Source organism: Hippocampus zosterae, chromosome 17, assembly GCF_025434085.1.
Source record: "Hippocampus zosterae strain Florida chromosome 17, ASM2543408v3, whole genome shotgun sequence".
Classification (NCBI taxonomy): Eukaryota; Metazoa; Chordata; class Actinopteri; order Syngnathiformes; family Syngnathidae; genus Hippocampus; species Hippocampus zosterae.
The window spans coordinates 2,937,113-2,964,169 of record NC_067467.1 but is presented as its reverse complement, the minus strand read 5'-3'; the positions used below and the strand labels follow the sequence as shown (position 1 = coordinate 2,964,169).

General features: G+C 44.9%; 1 protein-coding gene across 2 annotated transcripts in view; it reads right to left on the bottom strand.

Annotated features, from left to right (window-relative positions):
* Positions 1-3,067: 3,067 nt before the first annotated feature.
* The window catches only part of LOC127589909 (protein kinase C beta type), a 47,298-nt gene continuing 23,308 nt past the window's right edge, over positions 3,068-27,057 (bottom strand). The window contains exons 8-17 of one of the 2 annotated variants that reach the window (XM_052049244.1): positions 26,826-26,922; positions 25,015-25,155; positions 22,058-22,231; positions 21,128-21,219; positions 19,246-19,308; positions 17,834-17,972; positions 17,624-17,704; positions 17,112-17,219; positions 13,741-13,881; positions 3,068-6,209 (exon numbers count right to left, since the gene is read on the bottom strand). In XM_052049244.1, coding sequence (XP_051905204.1) covers positions 6,057-6,209; positions 13,741-13,881; positions 17,112-17,219; positions 17,624-17,704; positions 17,834-17,972; positions 19,246-19,308; positions 21,128-21,219; positions 22,058-22,231; positions 25,015-25,155; positions 26,826-26,922 — 1,189 coding nt within the window. In that variant the 3' untranslated portion in view covers positions 3,068-6,056. Of the gene's footprint in view, positions 6,210-8,637; positions 11,083-13,740; positions 13,882-17,111; positions 17,220-17,623; positions 17,705-17,833; positions 17,973-19,245; positions 19,309-21,127; positions 21,220-22,057; positions 22,232-25,014; positions 25,156-26,825; positions 26,923-27,057 lie in introns of those variants that run through there. The other variant, XM_052049243.1, reaches the window with a different exon arrangement.

The window sequence follows — 27,057 nt, the reverse complement described above, 5'->3', positions numbered from 1 at the left end:
TTAAGTTACGATGTGCGTGTGTGCGTGTGTGTGCGCGCGTGCGCATACAGTACAGATATAGACAGTCTGCTCATGTATCAATCTGACTCGGTGTTTTAGAGCTCCAACTAACGGACTGTCTTGTGCACTAACTTCATCATGATGCTCTGACTGAAAGCGGCTGTCACAGTCAGGAGGAAACGGGCACATTTAAAGAATCAAAAACACAGAGGAGGGAGGCAAAATGAAAATAAAGGGGATTACAGATACAGAAATGCAGGGGCAGATCAAAAAGGGAGAGAGCGGTGACAGGTCCTATCACCTTTGCAGCATGTGGGCATGCACACGTGAGGCCCTCACTGCCCGCGTTATCTCACAAGGAGACTCATTAACATAGAAATGACTTCGGGAAGAGAAGCATGGCATCCCACCTCTATAGTGAGAGACAGGCGGGTGGGATGTTGAAGGAGTGACGGTGAGGGGAGTAAGGGAGGGTGACGCGGCAGCGATTCTCAAAGCAAAGGTGGGAAAAAGGAGTGGATAAGAAGGAAAAGAGAGGGATCGGTCGGATATGAGGTCGACTGAAGGAAAAAGAGCAAGCTGCAAGTAAGAGAGGAAGCTGGCAGAAGGAATGACGGAGGGCTGGAGTAGACGAAGACATGGGAGGCAGATGGAGGACAACCGGATTAAAGGTTAAGGTGAAAAAAATAATGATGAGTTGCCACTGGAAGGTTCACTGAAGAAGAAAAAAAAATGATGCAACAAAGGTTTAGTTCAATAGAGTAATTCTTGCTCGTTTTGAAATTAGATTATTTTCAATTCATGTAATTAAAATGTTATTACTAGGGCGTACTGACCAAATTTAAAAGCATGTGGACTACCTTGCGTTATGGAGAGTCCACAATCGCTCTAGCGTCGGTGCAACATGGAAGCCCCGTGTCTAAACCAACATTGACACAGTCTCCCCATCCTTCTTGCTCGAGAGTAGGACTGCAGGCTCGGCGCTCAGTGAGCTGGAACCTTCTCACGCCTCAGGCCAGCGCTCTGAGACAGTGAAGGGGGGGGGGGAGGAAGATGAGATGGGAGGTTTACTAGAGTGCCAGTAAAACTCCCAGAAACCAGACAGCGAACAATCAACAGCAATTACTTAATACAGTCCTACCATTTGGGCGCTTTTGTGAATTGCTAGCTTCCTCATCACACACTGTTGCTTGTGCACGGAGAACGAATGTGTGCGCACTCAGTACCCAGTGTTGTCGTGTGCGTTACCAGATGGGGATGACTCCAGGGCGGAGGGAGGACATATGGTGAAGTGTGGCATGATTCTGGCGTGATGCTAATGTGTCATAGCTGTGATTTATGGCGTTCGTGGCCAGAGACACGGCCCGAGGGAAACACGTGTGTGTGCATGCGCGCAGGCGCGGATGTGACTTTCGACCGTCATCTCATCAGCCGAAATTTAAATCAAGCAGTACATAGAGATTGGATTGGTTACCCAAATCTATTTTCCAACATGAGATGGGTGATTTTTGAAAAGAAAAAAAAAAAAAAACAGCACAACAGCAGGAAGGATCACATCGGAGGGAAATGGAAAACATGTTTGATTAGACAAAAGACTGACGTATTGATCAAGCGAGGAGGCGCGGAGTGAATCAATGCTGAAGGCATACTGTATGTTTGATGGAGTGAAACACCGGATGTTGTGCTTAACCAAAGTGTGCGCCGGGGCTGCGTGTGGGTGAGTGAGAGCGGGAGTGTAAAATAAATCCAATAAGCTTCTCCGTCATGCTCTTGAGCATTTTTCTAGATCCCCTAAATGAAATAAATAACATTCTTTTGCTTTTTGTCACTTTGCCTTTCTCATCTCGTTCTTCCTCCCAATGTGCCGCAGTGTCACTTTTTTTTTTTAACACTCTCTGGCCTCAGGTGTCCCATTTAGCTTATCCCGTGAAGCTTCACATAGGTCAGAGGTCACAATCATCATCCTTCTTTTAACCGCGTTAACATTTGAACCCGGTGGAGCTTAAAATCACATTTACTTGATTCATACTCATGACGCGCCAAAGCTATTGCAACATGACCCCCGTCACTTCATTAATTGTTCCTGTTAGGTCATGGCTAGGCGTCCCTGTACCGTTGTCCAGGTAAACTCAGGTAAAAAAAAAAAAAAAATTGGATTGTTTATGACTAAAAGGCAGCAATTAGCGCAGTGTTAGCTCCGTTGGATAGCGGCATCAGTGAAGCAGAGGAGCTGTTGCTGCCGTCCACTGCAATGAAGCGTAGCACAAAGCAGGTGCACCTTATTATCACCAATATGCTGCAAGATATAACACCCCCCCCCCCACCCCCCGCCTACTAACACAATAATGATCAAATCTGGTCCACTCTGCAGAAATATCTGCCATTATATGGAGCACACAAAGCTCGCTTCCAGCTGGAAGGGGGCTTCTCCTAAATTGCTGCACATTCAGCCGTCGGCCTCGTAGTGGACTTTCCAATTAGTGAAGAGCTTTCGACTAGATGATTTGTATCTTCGCTGTGGTTCCCACTTAAGTCGACCTGGGACATTTCAACCAACAAATACAATTAAACTCGCCGCTCTTTTACCTCCTTATGGCACACTTAGCGTCCATTCATTCTTCCATCAAGCCATCATCTCGCTGCCCATCCATGTGTCCACCATGTCCTGTAAAACAAAACTTCACCATCTTGAATTGTGCTCCAATCAACACAAATTTGTTACCAGGATTCTCGTACTCACCGGAGATGCCGATCTTCAAATGTATTCACGTGCGCGGGTCGCTACAAGCATCGCTCGTCCGACTTTGCCTTCCTTGATGACCCATCCGTGGATAAAATAGTGATGTTATTGTGAGCTGGCCTCTTAGGCAAATTTCAAATCCAAAAAATACACAACAGTTGAAATGACATTGGACAAAAACTTTGCTAATGATGGGATAGCACTGGCTGGCCCACAGCGTTACACGAGAAGCCTCTGCATCTTGAGACTTAAAACACCGTCGAGGATCTTTCAGTGATTCTATAAATGCCTCTCTCTTGACACCAAAGAAAAACAAAGCCAAACGAAGACCTTTCACAATCATTTATTATTCTACAATCATCAACACCACAGTAGACATTTTCTGATTGGCGAACGATGGCACAAAATATTCTTCTACTCGTCTTTTGCGGTGTCTTAGCATTTAGCATGTGCAGCGAGCCCAAATTAAAGCACATGAGGCAGGTGTGAGCATTGAAAAGGTGGCCATAGTTCAGGAGTTGACGTTGGGTGGAGAGAATGCGAAGAAGCGGGCTGTGGGGGGTGGTGGGGAGGGGGGGGGGGATTATTGATGAGAAGAAATAAAGGTGGGGTTGTACAGTGCAGGGGAAGAGCACACCGCAGAGGAAGAGAGGGTTCGGCTCAAGCTAAAACAAGAGGCGGGGAGGAAACTTAGCATTCCTTGAACTAAATCGTCCTTCTAATTCAATAGACAGCAATTCTGTATTGCAGTATAACGATTTTTAAAACACGTGTATTTTCTCCTATGACGATGGAAGACTCTTTACCCTAACACACAACTTGTAGTGTATCTTCCGTATACATGTACCAAAAAAAAAAAAAAAAAAAAGCACAACTTGTGTAATTGTTATTAGTACACGGAGCACACACTTATCAATCAACATTTTATAGAGGATCAATCCAGCTCATATAGTACAGGTAATGAAAGAGTGAATGAAACATGTGCATGCATAGTATAACTCCAGGAAAAAACATTAAAGTGTGCTATTACTTTATGTCTGGAATAAGGGGATTTGTATATGGATGATTTTGAACCACCCAAAGGAACACAGACAAAATATAATTGTATATATGCAGAACTTTAAACGAGCTTCTTATACGCGTATGGGACGGATGTATCCTAAGTTGTACAGCACTTCACATCACTTCACACAGTGGTCGGGCCCAATTAAATGCTTCACGACTCCCCGGCGGCAGGAGTCGATCAATGTGAGCTCAGTGGTTGAGAATGATAGATGCCTTCTGCATATTTAGCAACCTACTAAACCATCCATCCACAAAAGCTCCGATATGAAATTTGCATGAGAAATTCATTCATCACAGGTACCGCAATTGTTAGTTTGAATAAAGTAAAACACATTGACATGCTTTGCTAACGTCATTAAATTTCATTCATAAATATGACGCCAGCATGGGACAATCCCTCGGAATCATTGTAGAAATCAATTCACTGAACAAATTCTATCATCATCCGCAAGGGGAGATCTTGCAGTTTAGGATAGGTGTCACTGATAGGTGAACATTCGTATCGTGTAAAGGCTAAATTTTTGGCAATGTTCTTGTATTGGACCTTATTAGATTGGACATTATTATCATGTTTTAATTTCAGTCGTGTGTGTGAGCGTGCACGCATCGGACCTGCAGTGTGTCACGCGCCTCCAGGAGAAAACATCATTGTTCGCCTTGTTACGCTTCACCTAATAATTCCAAGTCTCAGTCATGCTCATACAGCATGGCGGTGTATAAACTACACTGCAGTAGGGGGGGGGGGGAGGGGGGCGGGGGTAACGCCGGCATTATACTATAAAGCGGCGGAAGGCTATGGGGCAGATTTGCTGAATTAGAAAGAACGTGGCCTTGAATCCGCACAGATTTTGCATCTTCCAAACGTCAATATGTGCATATATTTACGCGAGCAAAAAAAGTGTTGGGTGGGGTGAGGGGGTGGGAGGTTGGATTGGCAGCCTTGCTGATATTATTGCTGTTTGCAAAATGGCTCATTTGGAAGTTGTCAAACCATTTCCTCAGCCGCTGTGCGTGTGCGCGCGCGCCCGATTGGTGACTGCCGTAACCTTTTGACATCACATCATTTGCGGCTCCCCAGCGGGCCTCGACAGTAGCAAGGATTACCGAGCAAATGGAAATAATTAAGGGGGGGGGGGGGGGGAGAAAGAAGTGGCGGCAAAAAAAAAAAAAACCCAGGAGAAAATGTGTCAAAGAAGTTTCCTCATTAGGCATTTTCCTCAGTGATGTGTCAGCACTTCCACAGTGTCGTGAATGACTGCTGATTGAAAAAGGCAACAATGGTCCAAATGCACAAATGAGCACAGTCACGCTATGATGTGGACAGCGAAGGAAAAGCTTGAGTGCTCAGAGCTCGGTTCCCGCGGATACCCTTGGCCTTTCGCAGCGCCCTCGACGAGTACTTTTTCTCCATCATCCGTACATTTAGAACGTGCTGCTTTAAACCTGGCTCAATGTGGCACCTCTAAAGTTTGTCACCACTGAAGTTGTTGCGACAATTTGATGGAAAAGGTATGCGCGCAATGACGACTAAATGCGCGCGGCGAGCACATTGCTGAACACTTCATACCCACCGCGCCCCACATTTACAACTCCGCGTTCGAGTACGTGCTGCTTTTCAGAAGCCAGCGCCATTTATGCTGATTTCATTACCGTGTTTGACCATAGAATTGATCATTTCCATTATTTATTTATTTCTTCTTTTTTTTTTTCCTGGAAATGTTGTTTTATGATGAGACCATATTGAAAGTCAGCCGACGTCTTGCAATGAATTGTGCTCATCTCTTCACGGCTTTCTATGTGGCCATTAATACGATGAAAATGTGAAACGACCCGAATTGTAAAAATATTTTTTTTCCTCATTTTGACCTTGTCTTTTTCAGTTGCTCACAGGCTTGGGGAATAACGAGACCAACTTATTTTTGAGACAGACCTGATAAAAAAAGATGACCAATGCTGCATGTCGACCTCTATTCTTATTCTAGTATAGTCAGAACTTTAAGGAGAGGGCGCCATTATCCAATTAACATTTTAAGACTAATAAAGTTGTTACATCCAATATGATGTCATCATTTCTATAAACATTGAATGTTTTTTTTTACTGTTTCTATTTTATTTTATTTTTTACACAATACGTTGAAAGTCTTTGGTATGCAGTGTATTGTGCAAGCCGAGTTGGACGATACCATTTATGTGGGTCGAATGGATTGGCCTAACACGTGCGTCGCCTCTCTCGTCAACAATCTGTTCGGCTTCAGTTCGGAGCCTCGTATGCCGGATTGGTGTAGGAGAAGCCCATGAAGTCATCTTGGTCCAGGTTCATGATGACCAGCTTGTCTGTGGGCGTCAGGTCCACCGCCATCTTGGTGAACTCTTTGTCAAAGTTGCACGTGTCCCGACGGGTTTTCTGCAGGGCGACATGAGGAAGACAGGACGACAGGATGCGGAGGGGAAAGGGAATGTGGACAAAAACGTGAGGAAACGATGGGATGAGCGCAAAGGGAAGGAGGAAGGAAAGTGGACAATTCATTAGGTACACCCGCATCCTCTCAAGAGACTATGAGAAGCTCCAATCGTAAACGTTGTGAGAACTAAGGCAGTGTGGATTTTGCATGCATGCGTAGCACGTTCCGGGTCAAGAATATCCTCATAACAATTGATAATAAATGTTTCAGCAAACAGGTCAAGCATATTTTGCATGTCACGGAAAATGATTGATGCGATAACATTAACATAAAGCGTGTTTTCACAATGGGTGTAAATAAATGACTTCTATCTGTATGTACAGTACTGCTGTATATCCTGCAGGGATATTCGAAAGAATATGTCAGCTCATCAATTTATGGTCATTTCTCTAAAGCAAGGACTTTAAAAGCGCGCACATCACGCTCTCAAACACACACACATACAGCTGGCAGCCATGTAGGGCAGCTCCTAATGTGTTCCGTCTGAGCACGTTTGAATGTCGCTTAATGCCGTGAGGCAGAAAGACGGAGATATGAGAGGAGGAAGAAGAGAAGAGATAAACATCGGCGGCCTTCGGAGGAGATGTGGCGATAGGGCACACATACAAACCACAGGCTCACAGGATTATTACACCGAGAGTCATTACTCCAAGCCGTCCTTCTACTTCCTGCCTCCCACCATCACTTTCCAGGAAGCAGAGGATTAGCAGCAAGTGTGTGTGTGGGGAAGGGGGGGGGGGCTGTGAGGAGAGGAGAGTGAATGAAAGGCGGGTATCGAACGCTGACCTGTTTTGGGCTGATAAGCGCTGGCTGCATTGTGCCAAGCCACTGCCTTTCTTTTTTTTTTTTAGGGCGGCAACATTTGGAATTAATTATCAGACGCGCCCGGGCACTGCGGCGGCTTACCGTGTACACCATCACGCCAATACAAACTTTAGACAGCATTCTCTCCTTGACGTATTTCCGTTCAAAATCATTTGCATTAAGTGCAGATGCCGCACAATGAACGACAAAATGACTTTTTTTTGCCCCCCATCCCTAAACATCATCAGAAACACTAACCTTCATTCCCAAGTTACTTTCCAATAATTGTTCTCTGACATTGTAACAAAGAGCACATAGCAAGACGTGTTAGCTTAGCTGGCAAACAATATGGAGGGTAACTAAACCTGATCATAAAGAGCAAAGAAGTGCTTAAGAATATTTTAGTGCATACCTTACCTGGGAGAAGCCGAAAAAAAGCGTCTTATCCACAACCTGCATTTATCTGTCTTGTTTTTGGAAAGGGATGTGATGTATTGAGCGAGGGATTTCATGGTTAGAGTCTGCTTTGCTAACTCGAGGACTGGAAGTACGGATATCATTAACGGTTATTCAACGCATTTTTAGAAGAGGCTAAGAGCATTTTCGCCCCTACAATTGAAAACGGCCACATCGACAAAAGTAAATCAACAAGCGGAAGACTTAAAAAAAAATACTACATTAAGATGTTGTGCTCAGAGACGGATGCACACTAGATTCTAACAGATAAATGAAATATTCATCTACCGTTGCTAGCTTTGCTTGTACCAACAACATGGCTGCAAATAGAGAGGAGCTGCTTTACAAAAGCGAGGTCAAAACTTGCCAATTGAGATTTGTTCGCTATACTTTCCAACTGCTCAAGTGACCCTTTTTTTTCTCAAACGAGTTTAATTCCCGTTCAGAACCAGATGAGCTGAACCCCTTTCACGTATTTTTCTTATGTCATGAAACGAACCCAATGTTGAGCAGCCTTTCAACCGGCGACCGACTTTGGGGGCTCCGCAGGCTTGTGTGTATGTAGGCCGTCTTGTGCATGTTATTTCCTTGAAGTCATCAAACCTGCGCTTGCCCCATCAAGGAAAGGCTCTTATGATAAGTGGCAGCCATGAAATATGCACAGGCTGTCGTAGCCGCCTGCCTCGCTTGGTTGGCCGCTCCCTCGCCTCCCTCCCTCTCGGCGCCCTCCTTCATTGTTGCATTCCTCCTCCCTGCTTCTTCTTCTTCTTCATCTCTTTCCCTTCCTCTCGCCAGTCTACTCCCCATCTGTCAGCCTCCATTACTCTAATCGCGCTCCTCCACCGCATGTTGCACCACTTCAATAAATACAGAAAGAGAAGAAGCATCAATGCCGCCGACCGCTATGAAAACACACGACAACCCCCTGCACACAAACTCTCTTTTGTTTGTTTTGTGTGTGTGTGTGTGTTTTTTTTTATTGCAAGCCTTGTGTTGTAAAATCATAGAAATTTGGCACATGGACAACATTGTAAAAAGCCTTTTCTTTCCACATCGTTTGCACACCAAAGAGCTTGTTTCATTCAACATTTGAAGCACAAAAACACAAAGCATGGAAATACTGTAAACGCTCAATGATTGAACATCTTTTTTTTTCATGCAGGAATATATATACATATTTTTTTGTGAAATACAATCGCACCTTTACGACGGAGAGTGCACATTTCTATGCGTTTGTCAACTCTGACACTGCTTGCTCTTTGTTTTAAGACAGTCTAGGACTTTCTACAATAAATAAACAAAAATGGAGGTGCATTGTGGTGCTTTTTAGCCGCACCGAGGGATCACACAATTATTTACACGTTCATATTAATGGGCAGTAAGCAACTCAATATATTTGAGGATTTTAACAGCTATTTTATATTCGTGAAATAATCAGGAAAGAAAATCAGTCCACATGATCACTGAATATTTTGGTACTTTAAACCGACGAGCCACAACGCGATTAGCAATCGCGCAGTCCACTTGGATGTGTCCAGTACTTTAGTTGAACTCTATCGTATTTTTTTGCCAAAAAGACAAACGTTAAAGAGATGACTGACCAATAGGTGCCATGTGAATATTTTTGAGAGCTATTAATATTTTCCTCTACAGTATGTAGAGTGTGAAGGATCATGCTGGAGCAGTGGTTCTCAACTGTTATCATATTCCCTACTTTTATAGACAAGAGCCATCAATAAAACATACGTATTACGTGTTCAAAGGCCCGTCGGAGGGAAAGTCCGTTAATGAAAACCCTTGTGAATAATTCAGCATATTATTGAATAATCAGCCGCAGATATGGACGGTTTAGCATCGCGCGATATGAGATGAAATCATTTTGTAAGAATGAGTTGAGGGTTAAAAAGAGCAAAAGACAACCGATACGTGTTAAAAAGAACAAAAGGCAACCGACGCGTGTCACTTCCAGCAAAGGTGGCCGTCGATTGACAAACGTGACCCTGTCACCACAAAATTATTGCTCAGTTGACCAACACCCAAAAGACAAACATTATTCTGCTCGTGTCACCTGTTGTTACATTCTGTGCTGCTGCAGTTTGAACGGGCACCTTCACTGCACATGCAAATGTTGCATTAAAAACATCACTTTTTTTTCTCATTAAGTTGAGTCGCCAAGCAACGAGGCAAATTGTCACAACACATCAAACCCTCTTTGGTGCTTCCATCTCAGCAAAATGACGTGCAAACATTCAGTCAAACCGCTTTTTCATTCCTCGCCCACCAACTGGAGAGCAACAAGTCAGATAGCACTTCATCAATAGGAAGCAAGACGGACCCTATGGCCGTCCAAACAAACAAGCACAGGCGGTGGGTGGGGGGGAGATGGGGGGGTGGGGGGCAGCCAGGCGTGGCGCTTGGGAGGTCAGGCATGCAAAGTGCATTTTCATCCATCCGCACTCATACAGCATATATTATGTAAACAAGTGTTGGAGCCATGCTTTTGTCAAACACAAAGAAAGGAGCCGCTAGTCCCCGAAGAGAAGCTTTGTCTATCAAACATTTGCCATTCAAACCATATTTGACCATCATGATGCCCAAAAACATCCTCCACTGTCTCTGTGGGCATGAAGGTAAAATACAGTATCAAGTCCAACTTTGTGATATAGTACTGATATCGAAACTCATGCATGAGAAGGTCAAGCATTCCAATTCTAGATAAGAATAAACATACAGACACTGAGATTAATATCGACACTTTAAGGAACGCATCAGAATTGCAGGCCAAACTCAGCGTGTACAAGAGTCAAGGAAGTAGATGGGGAGGGAAGTGTGTGGGGGGGGGGTGCTTGAACGTATTAAATACTCTGAATGCTGTTTTTTTTTTGAACCCGTGTATTTGTGTGTGTGTGTTCTCTATGTGTATGTCACTTTTTAATTCTTATTTATTGGACACAAAATTTGTTCACAACCTTTCACGATACGGTATTCGCTCGAGGGATTTAGCAGGTCATATACTACAAGCAGTGAAGCAATAGCAGTACTAGTAGACGTCGGCTGTTTTGCACGACTTGGTAATAACACCAACGGAGTTTTCGTTCAGAAATACTGATTCACGAATGAAGCAATACATGTGTTATGTGAGCAACATAGACCGGGCAACTTTAAAGTCATGGAGATACTGTTTTGTGCCAACAGTGGTTAAACGACCAGATTTTTGGCAAGGTGATGATAGTCGATGTCGATTAATCGATGGCATCATGAATGTTTTCGTCAGTTGTCGACTCGTTGCATGGAGGGAATGCTTCGCAATAATATCCTGAATCAAGTGTGTGTGCGTGTGTGTGTGTGTGTGTCCCAATGTCCATAAATGAGCTTCAATCAAGCCTGCTCGGCGGCAGGGGCAGTAGGGGCGCTTCCAGGGAAACCCGGGTTGATAAAAGAGAATCCTTGGAACTCGTCTTGGTCCAGGTTCTGAATCACTTCCTCGTCGGGAGGGGTCAGCACTGGCGGGTGGCGCGTGAAAAAACGGTCAAAGTTCTCAGCGTCTCGTCCACACTGTTGAGGGGGGGTTGGGGGGGGGGCGAGGCGGATCAGGGATGGGGGGGGAGAGCGGGGTTGGACAAGAACGGATGGATAAAGGGGAGGAGAACAAAAGAAGGGGGAGTGGCGGGTTGAGGGGGGAAGTGAGATGACATCACTTGAACATGGTTTCAAATAATTGCTCCTACTTAGGGCTGTGCTCCAGTTTACTCCTGCTGCGGATTTGGATCACTCCGGATTACAGTGGTACCTTGACTGAATATTTTAATTTGTGACTCAAATTAAATCAACCAAATCAGTCTTCACCATTGAAATGAATTGAAATGCCATTAATCGGTCCCATGCCCCACCACACACCTCAATATTTTGTGTTTTTAATCAAGAAAGTACAAATAAATAATATGAAGACAATAAAATAGAATGAACGTGTAATGAAGTCAAAAGTCACACACTGTAAACCCACTCCTTTTTTAAAAGGTACCATTGTATATTTAAAGTGATAAAAGATCACCAGCACAGCTCAGGAAAGCAAATTCTTTTTTCCAAATATTTGAAACACATTCAACTTCATTTTGAACATAAGGCTACTTAAGTCTCAAACAACCTGTGGAGGTGCACTTGCAGTTTATTAGAAAAAAAGGGGGAAAAAAGTGCGTTTTCATGACATTCAAGTGACAAGACTTCGCAAATGTACGAAAGCTCACTCGGGTGAACTCACAAGAAAAGTTATTGTTGACTTAATTTTTACTTCGTCGGTGTGACCAAGAGGACCCTCCCCCAAAAAAAGCCTTTAAGCCCAGGAGGTGTGTCGCCCTCTAAGTGCACGAAACAAGTTATTAACTTAAAAACGATACTTTGCCGACAGCACGCCTCGTGGGGGCTTTAAGACAAGCAATTTTCTGCGTGTGTCTCCATCACTGCGCTGAGCTTTAATTAAGAAAACAAGGAGACGATATCCTCTGACAACGTCACCCGGAGGAAAACTCCAAAACTCATTAAATCTGTGTATCTCTGAAGGCCAAATGAAATGAAGCCACTGTGTTTACCGTTTAGGGAAATATGTGAAACACAACGAGGTCAAACGGTATTTTCGGCTAATTACGTGCCTTTTAACCTGTTTAGGCCACCAGAAGGGACAACGTTGCCCGAGTTGCAATTTAAAATGCAGCAATTTGACCTTGATTGTATTCCAAGTATGCACTTAGTTTGTATCAGAGCGCCTTGAGAATAGTCCCGTTATTATTTCGGCAGGATTCCGTTAAAAAAAAAAAAAAAAAAAAAAGTGCAGTGCGCTCGCTCCAGGGCAGGTTTCATTTGAGACTGAGCCTGTGAGCATGCAAATAAAAGAGACCAAAGTCATTCGACAGTGAACACAGAGAATTGGACGGGGGAAAAAAAAAAAAACGTCAGAATGGATGGACAGATGGGTTGATGGCTGGACAGACAATCTGCGCGGAAGGAGGATGAATGAAACGCTGCGGTGGGAAGGACCAACATTTAAGATGAAGACGTTTCCAACACGCATAAGTGGAAGCGATAGGCCGCGTCAACAACCCCGCGAGTCAAAAAGCCAAGCAGTCAGTCAGATGTTCGGTCCGGAGTCGTTACGTGGCGCAACCAAACACTTGCAACGGATCGACAAAGAATTGTCTGGACGTAATCCCGGCCGTCTGCGTCACTCTACCGCTGTCGATCGGGCACCTCAAACCTGCAACGTGGGAGTTCCACCAAGTACAACAGCAGAGAGCACAAAACCAAAAGTGCCACCAAAATATTTGCGTTTCATTTTCCCACCAGCTTTAACATAAGAAACAACTTGAAACATTTGCGCACGTTTCCGCAATATTCCTAACAAGAAGGCACTTCCTCAGCACTCCCGGTAAACGATAAGATATACATGTAAAAGGACTGGACTTCAACATGCATTTTAGGACGAGCACACTCGCAAAAAAAAAAAAACACCCCAAAAATGCGCTTGCATTACCGTCATACAAATATACAGTGTACACATTCACACACACACACACACACACCGCCGCCACAACAGACACACGCATACAATCACAGAGCGGAACGCACAAAGACAGAGCAGGACACATCGCACACAAGCAAAGTAAAGGCCGCATAAAAAAAAAACAAAAAAAAAACAACCCAGAACCACCCTTTAACCAGCAGTGAGGGGCTTGAGGCTGCGTGACTCTGCATGCGCATAATAATGCCACAAGTGTGTGAGTCACGGTGACATCATCAAAGCGCTAGTTCTGATCCGACTAAATGTATTGTCGTGAGAACAAGCGCGCGCAAAAAAAAAATACAAGGTTGTTTACGGTCACTCTGTCTGACTAGTATCTTCTCACCTACCCCCCCCCCCTCCCCCACTCAACTCCAAGTGACCTCAGCCGACAGAAACTAGTTGCACCCAACGCGAGCGCGCCGCCAAGCCAAAACACGGCCGTGACTTCACGGCCATCTTTCATGGATCGCTGCCATTGTAAGAAGAGACATCTTTGTCAATTTTTACCGCCACGATCGTTATGTCTCGACGTCCAGGAGATGGGTCGCGTTCAAAGGAGAGGAAAGAGACAGGAAGTGTTTAAAAAAAAAAAAAGACAGAAGAGAGCCAAGATTCGAGAGGAAGCATTGGACCCTTCCTTCACAGCGGGCCAAACTTACAGCTTTGGGTTTGAATGGCGGCTGCACCTCCTTGTTCTCCAATTTCTCCCAGTCCATGTAGCGGAAGAAGCTGTGGTCCCTGATGTCTCGCTCCCCCTCTGGAGCGCAGCCTAGCCGCTTGGCTGGATGTTTGGTCATCAACTGGCCAGACGGAGAGCGGAAAAAGAATGAGGATTAGGAGCGTTGTGCTCTCACATGGCGCAGGCGGGATTTGTCTCGTGTATTGTTGGTTCGCCTTGGCTTGAGCTGCGTGGGGCTGTTGACATTCAAGTGTTATTGGCCTCATAAGTCGTACGTCCTCTCTTTCAAGGTCTTCTCGCCACATACTGTCATAATATCGAACCACATGAGATATTTTTTTTCTCCAATCCATATTTGAAAGTATGCAAATGGAATTACGGCACATTGAATAGCCACTCTGGTTGAAATGATTACATGTTGAGCCGGGAGCTTCTATCTCAAGCAAATGCAGAGTATTTTTGTTGCCATGACAATCAGGCACCAGCCGCTTCAAACTCCACTTTTGGAATCATCGGTTTCGTTGAATTGAATTCTGTTTCTGCCCATGATGATTTCCCACCCGCAGCACTTTCCACTCTCGATGAACTTAAATGAGCGAGCACCCCGAAGCCCGCAAGACAACAACTGTTGTTTTTCGCTCGTCGCTCGCCACGTCGGTCGTCCCGCAGGCAAAATTAAAGAGCGACTTATGATGACTGTCCGAGGCGAAACCGTAAGGAAGGCACAACAAGGCCGGTGACGTCATGTGCGTACGCGTGCGTTTGTGTAGGTGGGCCGTGCCTCCCTGAGGAGCAGCAGTCATAGCTCATTACGTTGGAAACTAAAATAGCCATTTTCACGGGTCAGTCAACCGAGGCACACACAAACGCAGACGTGCGCACGCAAGCACAGGTGGGCCGCTCGCATTTTGACACATTTTCCTAAATAAACACAAAAATATCAAAAAGAGTTGTTTACTCTGGGTATTACACACTCCGTTGCTTCCGTGCTCCTTTTTTCCCCCCCCCGGACCGGAGAAAAGCGGACAGATAAAACTGTTCGCGGGCAACCCACTGCACCTGGGCCAGTGGAAAAAAAGTTTGCAGAGATGTCTGTGTGTGTGTGTGTGTTTAAGCAGGCTAAAACAACTTAGGGCTGCGACATAGTCTGAAAAATCATCTGGGGGGGTGGGGGGCGGGGTCCGCCGAGAGAGAGACACACAGGGTATTGTGTGAGTGTACATTGTTACGGCCGTTATAATTTTTGCCCACTATAATTCACTCTTCCATGTTGATGGGAAGATAAGCTAACAAAACAACAGCATTTGCTAGCATGCTAACAATAATAATCACATTTTTTCTTTTCTAGGCAAAACTTTGTTCATTCAATCATTTAGATGAATACGGCATCATATTTTAAGCTACGCGCTCGCTTATTTCCGACATTAGTGCTGCTCCAATTCATAAAATGTGAATCTCATCTCATGTGCCGACGCGAGAGTAGCGGCGCGCGGCTACATCGTGTAGGAACAAACGTGTTCAATTAGCCTTTGCTGTAAAGTCATGTGAAGTTGAATATTGTGTACCTAACGTCATGTCGCCATAAAACATAACAGCGGTGTGTATGTGCTGCTGTTTGAGTGTGTGTGTGTGTGCGTGTGTGTAGCACATTGCCGACTATGAAATATAGATGTTGGCTAGGATAGAATCAGGAGAGTGGAAACATCTCTGATCACCCCTTTTACACACGTTGCACATACACATGCACACTTTGGACGATTTGACCGCGCGTTGTATTGAAACCATTATTTCTTCCACCTCCATAAAGGCGGGAAAACTCAAAGTACGATTACTTACAATGACACAATCTTTGAAAAGATGTGCTACGCGGAGCGGAAAACCCTCGCACCTCCTCGCGCTGAATTTCGATCAGCAAAATAATAACATAGCGGCGTTGAGCGATTTGCTCCGTTGTCTTCGCTGCTGCGGAACGCCGTTGCGACGATGATTTTTCTTGCAAATGGAAATATCATGTCAGGCTTCAAGTCGTCGTCGTCGTCGTACGCATGCGCGCACAAGAATTACGTTAACCCGGGCGCTGCTGTCAGGGCGCGGTGGGATCTGCGGGGGTGGACGGAGGCGAGCGTTCACGCCCCAGTGGTGATCCACAACAACCCTAGTAATCATCACTAATACATAACGCGGTCTTATGTATGCGTGCGTGTCTGTGTGTGTAAATGTCTTTGAATTTGTGGAAGTGCTTGTAGGCCAAAGGGTGAATGTTTTTGTCATCAATTTGTTCGCGAAAGATCGGCGAACGTCTTGAATGCCTGCACGGCTGTGAGAACGTGTGTATCTGGTCCATGCCAGGCTACGTGCGTGAGTCGACACTCACAAGACACTTTATTAGGTACACACACACAGCCGCTGCAGTAAAAACGATGCCCTTACAAAGTTAAACATGCCGAATTTTGACCATTTTCTAGAGTGATATTATTTGACCGATATTTTGGTAACTTTTGAAGCTGCACGGAAGGGACGCAACATCTGGGCAGTGGTGAGAGGTCAAGGACAGCAAGGCTCCTCTGCTCTCCTTGGTCTTAACTCATTCACTCCCAAAGACGTTTTTAAACGTCTTTTCAGACGTGGTCTGGAATTGGCTGGTACTGAACGAGTTCAAAAAGAAACAAACCTATACGGTTGTCGAACAATGCCGAAGAGAACCACATCCATTTCTCTCGGCGCTTTATCATTTATTCAAGCGTATTCAAATTGCGCAGGTGTGTCTAATATTATGGGCAGTTTGCCTTTCATGACCTCATAGAGCGTCTGAGTTTAGTTAAAGATGCTGAATATCGACGAAATTTGGGCTCGTGTGATTGAAAAGCGGTCCGGCCCTGTTAGGCAGCTTCATTTGAACTGTCCAGTCCATTTTGAAGAGCTCCCACAGCACAAGCCAATTCATTAGTGCGGTGCAAGTGCAATGTGTGTGTGTGTGCGGATGTGCAAGGGGGGTGGGGGACAAAAAACAAAAAAACAATGAGCAGTGCAGGCAGAGAGAAGGACGGGGAAGCAGAGCGCTTATGACAGAGAGATGGAAGCAGGACAGATAGCGAAAGCGAACAATGTTGTTTCACTGCACAGAAATGTTCCCACACAATGGTTTTAATTATGCAGATAATTTTGATGTCTCGCTCGCTTGCTCTCGCTGTTTCTATCCACTCACCTCTTTCCCTCCAGTTCCTGCTTGCTGTTCTCAAACAAATTTCATCTCCGCCCCAAATCTCTTTTTGTACATTTTTGTGTGAAGGTGGGCCTTTTGGTTTGTGGGTGCTGTGGAGAACGTAGTGCGGTTTTTATGCGTCCACTCACCCCTTTACAGATAGCCACAGCCTCCTTGGACATTGACTTGGGATAGGAGACATGGTGCTCCATGATGGACTGAAATAACTCATCCTCGTCCTCACCGTCGAAAGGAGGCTAGGGTAGGAATCAAATGCAGAATAAGTTCACGCAATGTCATCCGCTCAAGTCCGAATGTGGAAAATAAACACATTTTGTGTCCCGAGTCCGTATTTGAACTGTTTCAATGTCAGAACACAGCAGATCTCCAACAACATAAAAAAAAATCTCTAAATGCGATCCAAATGGGATGTGCAGAATTGGGAAAAAAAAAAAATCACATCTCATCACAATTATTAACGCTCGAGCAAGGGAAAACTCATTAAGGAATTTAATAACTCAATTTCTCACTACACACAGTCAAATATTGAAGGAAACAACAACAACATGTTATTTATTATCTTTTTGGATACAAATGCCTTTTTTCCTGCAATCACATTAAAATGAAATCAAATTACATAAACAAATGCGCGCACACACACCTGTCCCGCCAGCATCTCATAAAGCAGAACTCCAAAGGCCCACCAGTCTACGGATTTGCCATAGGGCTGGTAAGCTATGATCTAAAACAGAAAGATTGATCGTCATGGAACAAAGCGACGGCGAAATTGACAACGCAATACGTTTCCCGATCATTCAGCTCAAATAAGACGGTAGATTATCGGTATGCAACGCAAAGAAGCACAGTCTACCTCTGGTGCGATGTAGTCAGGTGTTCCGCAGAAGGTCTTGGTGGTGACTCCATCGTTCATATTTTCTTTGCACATGCCAAAGTCGGCTATTTTGATGTGGCCCTCGCTGTCCAGCATCACGTTGTCCAGCTTGAGGTCTCTGGGTTCAAATTCAGAATGAAATAGGAACTCGTTGATCAGGTGCTTTGGGAAACTGTCTTCTCTCCAAGTGGGAATTGCAGTTCCCAAAAATGAGTTTCATTCATTTACAGACATATCGAGGAGCGGTCCCCGACCGTTTTTTTTTTTTTTTTGTGTCACAGACCGGTTGAGGCAAGTGCATGCTGTTCGCGGAGCGGCAACCATTTTATTTTGGTTCCCATTGCTTTTAAAAGACCGCTAAGGACAACAAAGATGATTATCAAGTTAATCAACATTTTATGAACATTCTTTCATTTCAAACAGCTACTGCACGACAGATGTAGAATCAAATAACGCAGTAAACTCCAAAGAAATGGACCAATTACAAATATATGTATTAATTACAAAAATAGGCCTTATAATGTAAATGTAATCATTTCTTAAAGTAACAATTACAAAAACAAAATGCTAAATTTTGATGTAATAAATTTTATTCAGTTCAATAATTACAAAAAAAATCTTAAATTTAGATATAATTAGATTATATCTGAATTTAAAATTATAATAATTTAAATTATTATATTTAAATTTTAGATAAAATTAGATTAATTTTATTCAATTAAATAATTTGGAGGGCGGCCCGGTAGTCCAGTGGTTAGCACGTCGGCTTCACAGAGGTACCGGGTTCGATTCCAGCTCCGACCTCCCTGTGTGGAGTTTGCATGTTCTCCCCGGGCCTGCGTGGGTTTTCTCCGGGTGCTCCGGTTTCCTCCCACATTCCAAAAACATGCGTGGCAGGCTGATTGAACACTCTAAATTGTCCCTCGGCGTGAGTGTGAGCGTGGATGGTTGTTTGTCTCTGTGTGCCCTGCGATTGGCTGGCAACCGATTCAGGGTGTCCCCCGCCTACTGCCCGGAGACGGCTGGGATAGGCTCCAGCACCCCCCGCGACCCTAGTGAGGATCAAGCGGTACGGAAGATGAATGAATGAATGAATGAATAAATAATTTGGAAATAAATTCTGTGGAAATGATGTACAATAGCATTTTAAAATGATACTGAAATATTATTGTCTGTATTATCTAAATAGTCTTCATGTACACTTTTCTGTTACATCATCTACCAAAGACTTGGCCCATTTGTCCGTTTTAAAAATCTAATGCAACCCATGAGCAAAAAGTTTGCCCACCTTTGTCCAACGCGGCTTCAGTTCGGCACGACTTCATGTTGCCCGAGTCGAGACAGGTCAGTGTAAATATGAACGATTTCTCGTCTTGTGCTACAGACGTTACCTGTAGATGATGCCCTTTTGATGCAGGAAGAACAATCCGATGGCGATCTCTGCGGCGTAGAATCTACAAATGAGCACAACAGAAAAGCGCCTTAATTAGAAAGAGGCCGAAGGAAAAGCAGAGGGGGTGCATGTGCTGGTCTCTCGAAAGGTCGGCGCTGTCTCTTCGAGGCCAGCTGATAAGATCAACAGTCTGGACACACTGACCATGCAGTCAACAAACATACGAGAGGGGATTTTTCTCAGGCCGCGCACAATCGACATCTTGTCGCTAATGCGCTTGTAGAAGACGTCGCGAGGCATTTTGAGTGCGTGCAAAGTGGTGACGCATATGCACAGCCCATTTCGTGCTTAATCTGTGAACAGAATGATACCCGGAGGGCCGTTGCTGTCGCACAAAGCTTACGTGACCTTCTCCCTTGTGAATGAAAACATGGATGCCGGATGCTTCCAAATACTGTCTGTGGATGAGAAAGAACCCATGAAAGGCCGTCGCCATCACACGAATCATATTCTTCAGTGGTCATACAAAGGCCCCCGATTTACTCAGATCCCAAATAATGGGCGTGAAATTGTATCGGTGAATAACCCGTTTTGGTACAACGATGGGGTGCAGAGCTTTCAGCCGCTCTGCCCCCAAAATCTGGAACTCACTCCCACCCGACATCCGTAATATTGACTCTCTTCCAATATTTCAAACTCATCTCAAAAGCCACCTATTTAAAATAACATATTTAGTTTAACTCGTGGCTTTTTATTATTTATAATTTTATCAATGGTTTTATTGCTCTTTTTTTACTGTAAAGTGTCCTTGGGTATTTTGAAAGGAGCTTATTAATAAAATGTATTATTATTACTGTATTATTACTGTATTATTATTATTATTACTAACTGTTGTACTAGTTATTTAGTGGTTGACATTACAACTACTTTGTAATATTATCCAACACTTAATGGGTAACAGTTTGCACCATTTGCACCGGCCTTACAGACATGCTGTTTAAAGACGCAACATTATTATTACTGTATTATTATTATTATTATTATTACTAACTGTTGTACTAGTTATTTAGTAGTTGACATTACAACTACTTTGTAATATTATCCAACACTTAATGGGTAACAGTTTGCACCATTTGCACCGGCCTAACAGACATGCTGTTTAAAGACGCAACATCAGCCATCAAAAATTCCTCTCGGGTTTGATAAATCACGCTGCAGGTCCAAAATCCAGATTGCGCAACACCGAAAACGTACCGGGTGGCAATTCAGCATTTGGCCGACGCAACTGTGGGTGAGCCGGGTCGGAAGGTCAGCTTCCACACCCGTTCCCTTGAACGGTCGAGTTTTTGCACACACGCAAACCTTCTGGAAATCAGTCCCAAAGAGACCGATCCCCAATGAAGCTCATGAAGGTCAAACGCCGGCAAGGCTCCTCGGTTCTCTAGCGGCCGGCTCATTAAATATGCCGGCGTGATGGGCCCGATTTGAAATCAGTTCATCCGGCAGTGGCGAGGCACATTTGGGGGGGAGAACTAAATATTTCACACACACACCCGCACCCCCCCTCAGGGTTTAATAGGAGCTCTGGGATGCGGATGGCCTTGTTCAGGATGAGCCAATCACACCCACACCTCGGGACAATTTTGAGTGTTCAATCAGGCTGCCATGCATGTTTTTGGAATGTGGGAGGAAATCAGAGTACCCGGAGAAAACCCACGCAGGCCTGGGGAGAACATGCAAACTCCACACAAGGAGGCCGAAGCTGGAATTGAACCCGGTACCTCTGTACTGTGACGTCGACGCGCTAACCACTGGACCACTGAGCTGCTGTGAACGTTTGCATGAGTCAAAAAAAAATTTTTTTGCCTGCCTCTACTCACACAGCATGAGGCTCTTTGAACTTGCCGACCTGCTGAATCTGATACATGAGATCTCCGCCGTTGATGAACTCCATGACAAAGTACAAGCGGTCCTGCAGTGAGGAGAGAAAAAAAAAAAAGGTCAAAAAAGGTTCGGGGAAATGGGGAAAAAGTATCACGGGCAAAGACAATAGCAAGTGATGGGGGTCAAATAGCAGTCATGAGAAAAGAAGGACGACGCCGGGAGCAAAAAAATGGACCGATGAGGACTTGGTCTTCGACTGAGGCATTACAGTCGTATCAATTTAAGACACCATGGTCTTCCATTAGCAATCGAAATTGCCAATAAACATTCCCGTACGTGGGGCAGGTGCGAGTCATTTTTTGCGCACGGCAAGCTGTGTTTTTCTCCAGCTTTCAATGATGAAAATATACGACGTACACATTACAGCTGACAATAAATACGAGCGTGTTTGAAGTGAAATAAATACCGTAATGTAGGGAAGCGGTCTGCTGAGCGGAGAATTAATGCTGCAGAGGATTAACGTGCGCGCGCGCGGATGCGCGTCTACTCGATTTGCATTGAACAACCACCGCAAGCGCACTCCCACGCACGTTATTCTCACTCCCTCCAAGACACGTATGAAAGTCTGCACACGTGTCTTAAGCGTATCGACGTAAATGACATTCGAGTCGAGCGCGGCGTTCTCCCGAGCTATATTTACTCCCGTGTTGACTCATCGTTGGCGCAATGTTATGGATTACACGTCACAAGACGAGCACGACTCCACCGTGGATCCGGTTTGTGTATTGTACAGCCGTGAGATGCAATTAAAAAGGAGAGAGCACGTATATCGGAATGCAACGTCATTCGTTGCTCATTTTTGATGACAATTTAAACACAAAGAATCCAACATTTTGAAGAAAAGAAAAGAAATCCCCCCCCCCTACCATGGTTTGGAAAGTGGAGTGCAACTGCGTTAAGAAGGGCGGCTTTCCCGACAGCGCCAACACTCTCTTCTCCACCATGGTGCACTCCACGTCGTCATCCTGGATCACCACATCCTTCTTCAGGATCTTGATTGCGTACAGATCTTCGGTCCCTTTGTGCTCTGCAAGCATCACCTGAAAAGAGAAACGGCGGATGATGCGTAGAGTGCACGTACACGGCACATTTCGACGTATGTGCGGACGGATTTTAAGGACCTTCGTTCTCGTCGCCCATCCTCAGATCAGCGAGTGCGCTGGGCCAAACGCGGTCGCACAATCGTCTCGAATCGCTTTACAAATCACAATATGAATCGAAACTAAGAGCAACACCACATTTCTCTAAACGCAGAGCGGGGGGTGGGGGGCAATGAGTCTCCAAAATGGAGGACACTTTAAACTGCATTATCAGCATTTAGGGTCTAAAACTATTCCTTAAAACGCTCCCCCAAACCAATTTAAGCATGGACGTGTTTTATCTTGGACAAAAAGGGAATGAAAGGAAAAATATTAAAGACAGCGCAGAGTTTCCATTATCATGTGTGTGTGTGTGTGTGTGTGTGTGTGTGTGTGTGTTTCCCAAAACGCTAATTGAGTTTTGGAACCTCAATAGAGGGTCCTTAATTCAATTTTTTGGTTGTTTTTTTCAAAATTCATTTTTAAACCCTCTAATATGTTTGTGGCGCGCATTAGCGTTTGAAAGGAAAAAAAATGCAGGCAAAGTAAAATTTGAAGGCACTCCCAATTCTTAACTTGGAGGACGCTATGACTGACTTGACAGCCCACTTGGTACTTGACGATACCTACGAGATCACCGAATGAGCAGATTTGCTGTTTATGCCTTATAAATATTCAGGTATGATAATATCGAGGCTTTATTAGGCTTTGGATCCTACAGGGAGCGCCGCACAGATGGACACGCTTGCGGCGTGTGCGTGCTTTTGCGTTTGTGTGCAAAGGGGGGGGGCGGCACATGGACTTGAACATAAAAGTTGAGCAAGCAGTTTCACTTTGGAGATGCGCAGGTGACATCCGTTGACAAAGGAAACGAGTGTGTTCACGTGCGTTTCTGGCAGCAGGACTCTCTCAAGATGAAACGGGGGGGTCGGGGGGACCCACCATCTGGCCCGAAGCGGATTTCGTGCAGCAATAGGGACACGTAATATCACCAAAACAAATACTCGTGAAGTACCATAACAGAAAAGAGAGCAGAACCGTCGCTGCAGCGGATTGACTTGTACACGTCCTTTGACGCCGTGATTTGTGCTCGGGGGGGGCTTCTTATTTCGCGTCTTAAATCACTTAAATCATGACCTTCATGAGTATTCCGGTATCAATCACAACAACAAAATGGAGGCGTGTCAGTCTCGCGTCAACGCTCTTTTCTGCGATGAAGTTGCTCAGGGTCCTTTGACAGAAAGGGAAGTCCTGGGGACACAAAGTCGTAAATGATGCCACAGTCAGTGTTCCGTCTGCTGACCTTGCACGGTGGCTGCACCCGGGGAAAGCCGGCCAAAAGCACAATCTACCGCACTACGCCGCAGTGCATCATAGCGCAATATGTGATAACACGCGGCGCCGGCTTGCATTAGTCCGAACTGTCGGCTCCGATAATGTCCGCCGTAGCAGTGCGTCTTCCCCGTCTAAATCAGCGAGTGACTTACTGTGTGCTTGACCCATGACCTTGTGCCATCAATTAATTAGCCTCACCGCTGTTTAATAGCAAACAACGGCATTTCAGCACTTGTAAATACAAGTATGAAAATAATGTAGTGAATAATATCGATCGAGTGGTGCCTTGAGATATCCGTTTGGTTTGTTATCAAATACCGTATCAAATCATCTTTCCTCATTGAGATGAATGGAAATGCCATTAATCCGTTCTCGCCCCCCCAAAAAAAGATTCGGGTAATCCGTTTAATAAAGAAAATCACACCGCATGAAATTATTTCTCAAAATGTAATAGTAAATAACAATTAAATCAAATTGAAATCAACAGTTGGTGCATCAGGATTCACTCTAGGGCTGCAATTTGTCTTTTTTTTTTTTCAATTCATAAATAATTGGCTTGGACACGAATCTCTCTCTGTCAGTATCAATCAAAACTCATCGGTGTTAGCAGAAGCATTGTTCACACACTTCTTGTCTTGAAAAGGTCCCCCCCCCCCCCCCCCGCGTTTGTGTTTGTGAGCGTCATCCGAGGCTGCGCATCTTGTGCTTCTCCTGAAATCCACGCCAGCGTTTGCTCTTGACGCATGTTTGGCATTCCAACAAAGCTAGAGCCTCCACTCGGCTCGCGGCTCCGACACGGCGCGGTGCTGCCCGTTGCCATGGAAACAGACATCCAAGGTCTAAAACACAGTCAATTGTCCCTCTCTCGTATGCGTATCTGTCACTTTCTCCCCGCCGCTTTGGTCGTCCTCGCTCCCTTGCAAATATTCTCTCTCTCAATCTCTCTCTGCTTTGCTTTGCTTGCTTGCCTGGATTCTCATTCATTCATGTCAGCCGCCACCTTGCCAAGGTGTCCCTTTGCTTGCTCACTCACGTCTGCTCCATTCAGTCTGTTTTCATGCACCCCTCTCGAAATTCATTCACGTCAGCCACCCGCCCATCCGTCTCTCCCCTTTCATCGCTCGGCAACTGACACATCATCTTTGCCTCTTTCCCTTCATTTATCTTCATCCAGCAGACTTTCATCACCACGGATCCTTTGGCTGTTCCCGCTCGGACCTTCTGTTCATCTGTACTTTACCTTCCTCTCTTCGAAACGCTTTCTAAGGAGCTTTGATGCCGCGTAGACCGTATAGGCCAAAAGCTTTGAGGCACCGCTTAATCAATTAGCGCACGAAAGAAGTATTCCCATCACTGGCATAAACTAAGGTTGAGAAAAGCTTGGGCAAAAAAAAAAAAGATCATCTCACCTTGCCAAAACTGCCCTTTCCCAGCACCATCAGGAATTCAAAGTCGGACAGCTTCATGCGATCTTGGTTGCCGTTGGAGTCGAAGCGGGCGGCATTGGCAGATTTGCCTTCCGTGTTCTTGCCCGGACCAATTTTCGCCCTCTGGATCGAAACGAGAGACAAATGTTAAGAACGGCAGTTTGTAGAAGGTCCCAACATGCAAGTCTTTAAGAGGAGATACAGAACTCATTCAAAGATGATCTGGATGTGGGGGGGCCAACGACTGCTATTAGACAATATTCGCTTCTCGTCATTAACCCTCGCAATTCCGTTGTAAAGAAAAGGCAGTCATGAATGAACAGCATTTCAGAATACAAATACTCGGTCCATTTTTATTCACAAGACTGTACTCAATCTTTCATTTCCATACATCCAACTCGCCATTTATTCATCACCATCTCCCTCTTGTTGTTGCCGCATTTCATTATCAAACCCTCTCGCTCCCTTAATCGACCCCCACCCGCACCCTACCTTGCGATGTTTTATCTTCTTTTAAAAAAAAAAACATATGGTTCATATCATATTTTGCATTTTGTATGACCGTATTTCAATTTTAAAAGGGTCTCCGGACTTGAACATAAAATGCCGACGCACTCGGAAACAAAAGGACATCATCCCTCATCTGATCCTAAATTGCTGAGGCACGCTGATTTCTTCACTTCTATCAGTCTGGGCGGTTTACGTCATTTCTGTGCTGCACTCTCTCGCGTGCGGTGAGGTCGTTCATTAAGGAATCAGTCAGATGAAGTTACAAGACAAACTTGCACGCTGGATAATTCTGTAATAATCATCTGTGTGTGTGTGTGTGTACAGGCAATTCTGAATATGGGACAGTGATAATGGCGCATTTAATGATTTCATTTTAGATGTTGGATTTACCATTGCGTGTTCGCCGAACGCAAGACGGCAAGAAAATTGAAATAGAGGCTACACTTTGTTTCGCCGCAGGGCCGACTCGAGCATCGGCAGTGACACGAGGTAGACCGAGCGCGTAATCTAATGTCATCTATTCAAACATTTTGCCGTGAGAAAGACAAAATTGCTCATTGTTGATTGACGTCGTTGGAGACCGATTTGTTTTCAATATGGACGCTATTCGAATTACCTCCACCATGCATTGCATGACTTGCTGTTCGTGTTGTGACTGTTCATTTCTTAAAAAAAAAAAATCATTTCCAATCAACTTTGAGGGGTCATGGTACTCATTCCCACCCACCCCCCCCTCCAGAAAAAGGCATGGATTGTTGCTGCCACACACACACAAAATGTTTACAACTTTACATGTACCTGTGGCCAAAAAGCGAAGCGTGGAGAGTCTCATCATTGCCAAGAGCCTCCCAAATACCCACATTTTATTTCCCGTCTGTTTCCTCTCGTTGTATTATTATAACATACGTAGCTTTTGTAGACTTTGCTGCCCCTAAAGAGTCATCGATCTTGCACATGGATTCAGCGACCGTGCGCACGAGGCCTCGGATGATCTTTTCACCATGAGCGCAAGGCTCTTCATCGCCACTCTGTGACATTTAGCAGTCAGTGGGAGCGAGAGACAGACGAAGCAACAGTCGTCTTGCAGTCCAAAGTGCTCATCAGAGGGCCTCGTGATCACCCTCGCACGTATACACTCATTCGTGTGCAAACACACAAACGCGCACACAGACAAACACACCCCTGCAGTGTGCCAGACTGGATGGCGAGTGTGTGCTTGCCAACTGCTAACAGCGCTCCCAAAGAGTGTATCACACGCACGCAGCGAGAGTAAAAAGGCCCACCTCAAATTTCTGCCGTAGCTCCTCATTGCCCTCCTCCCCCTCCGGCGGAACTGGAACATTGAAGTACTCGCCTTCTTCCTGGGAGAGCATCTTGAACCTGAGGACAGAACATATTTCCACTTAAATCAATTCCCAATTAGTTGATACAATTTAGACATTAACTGCAGCCATTAGGCAAGGCCGCCGACAGTTAGTACGCCAATTTAAAGTGTGAAAGAATGATAGGCTCATT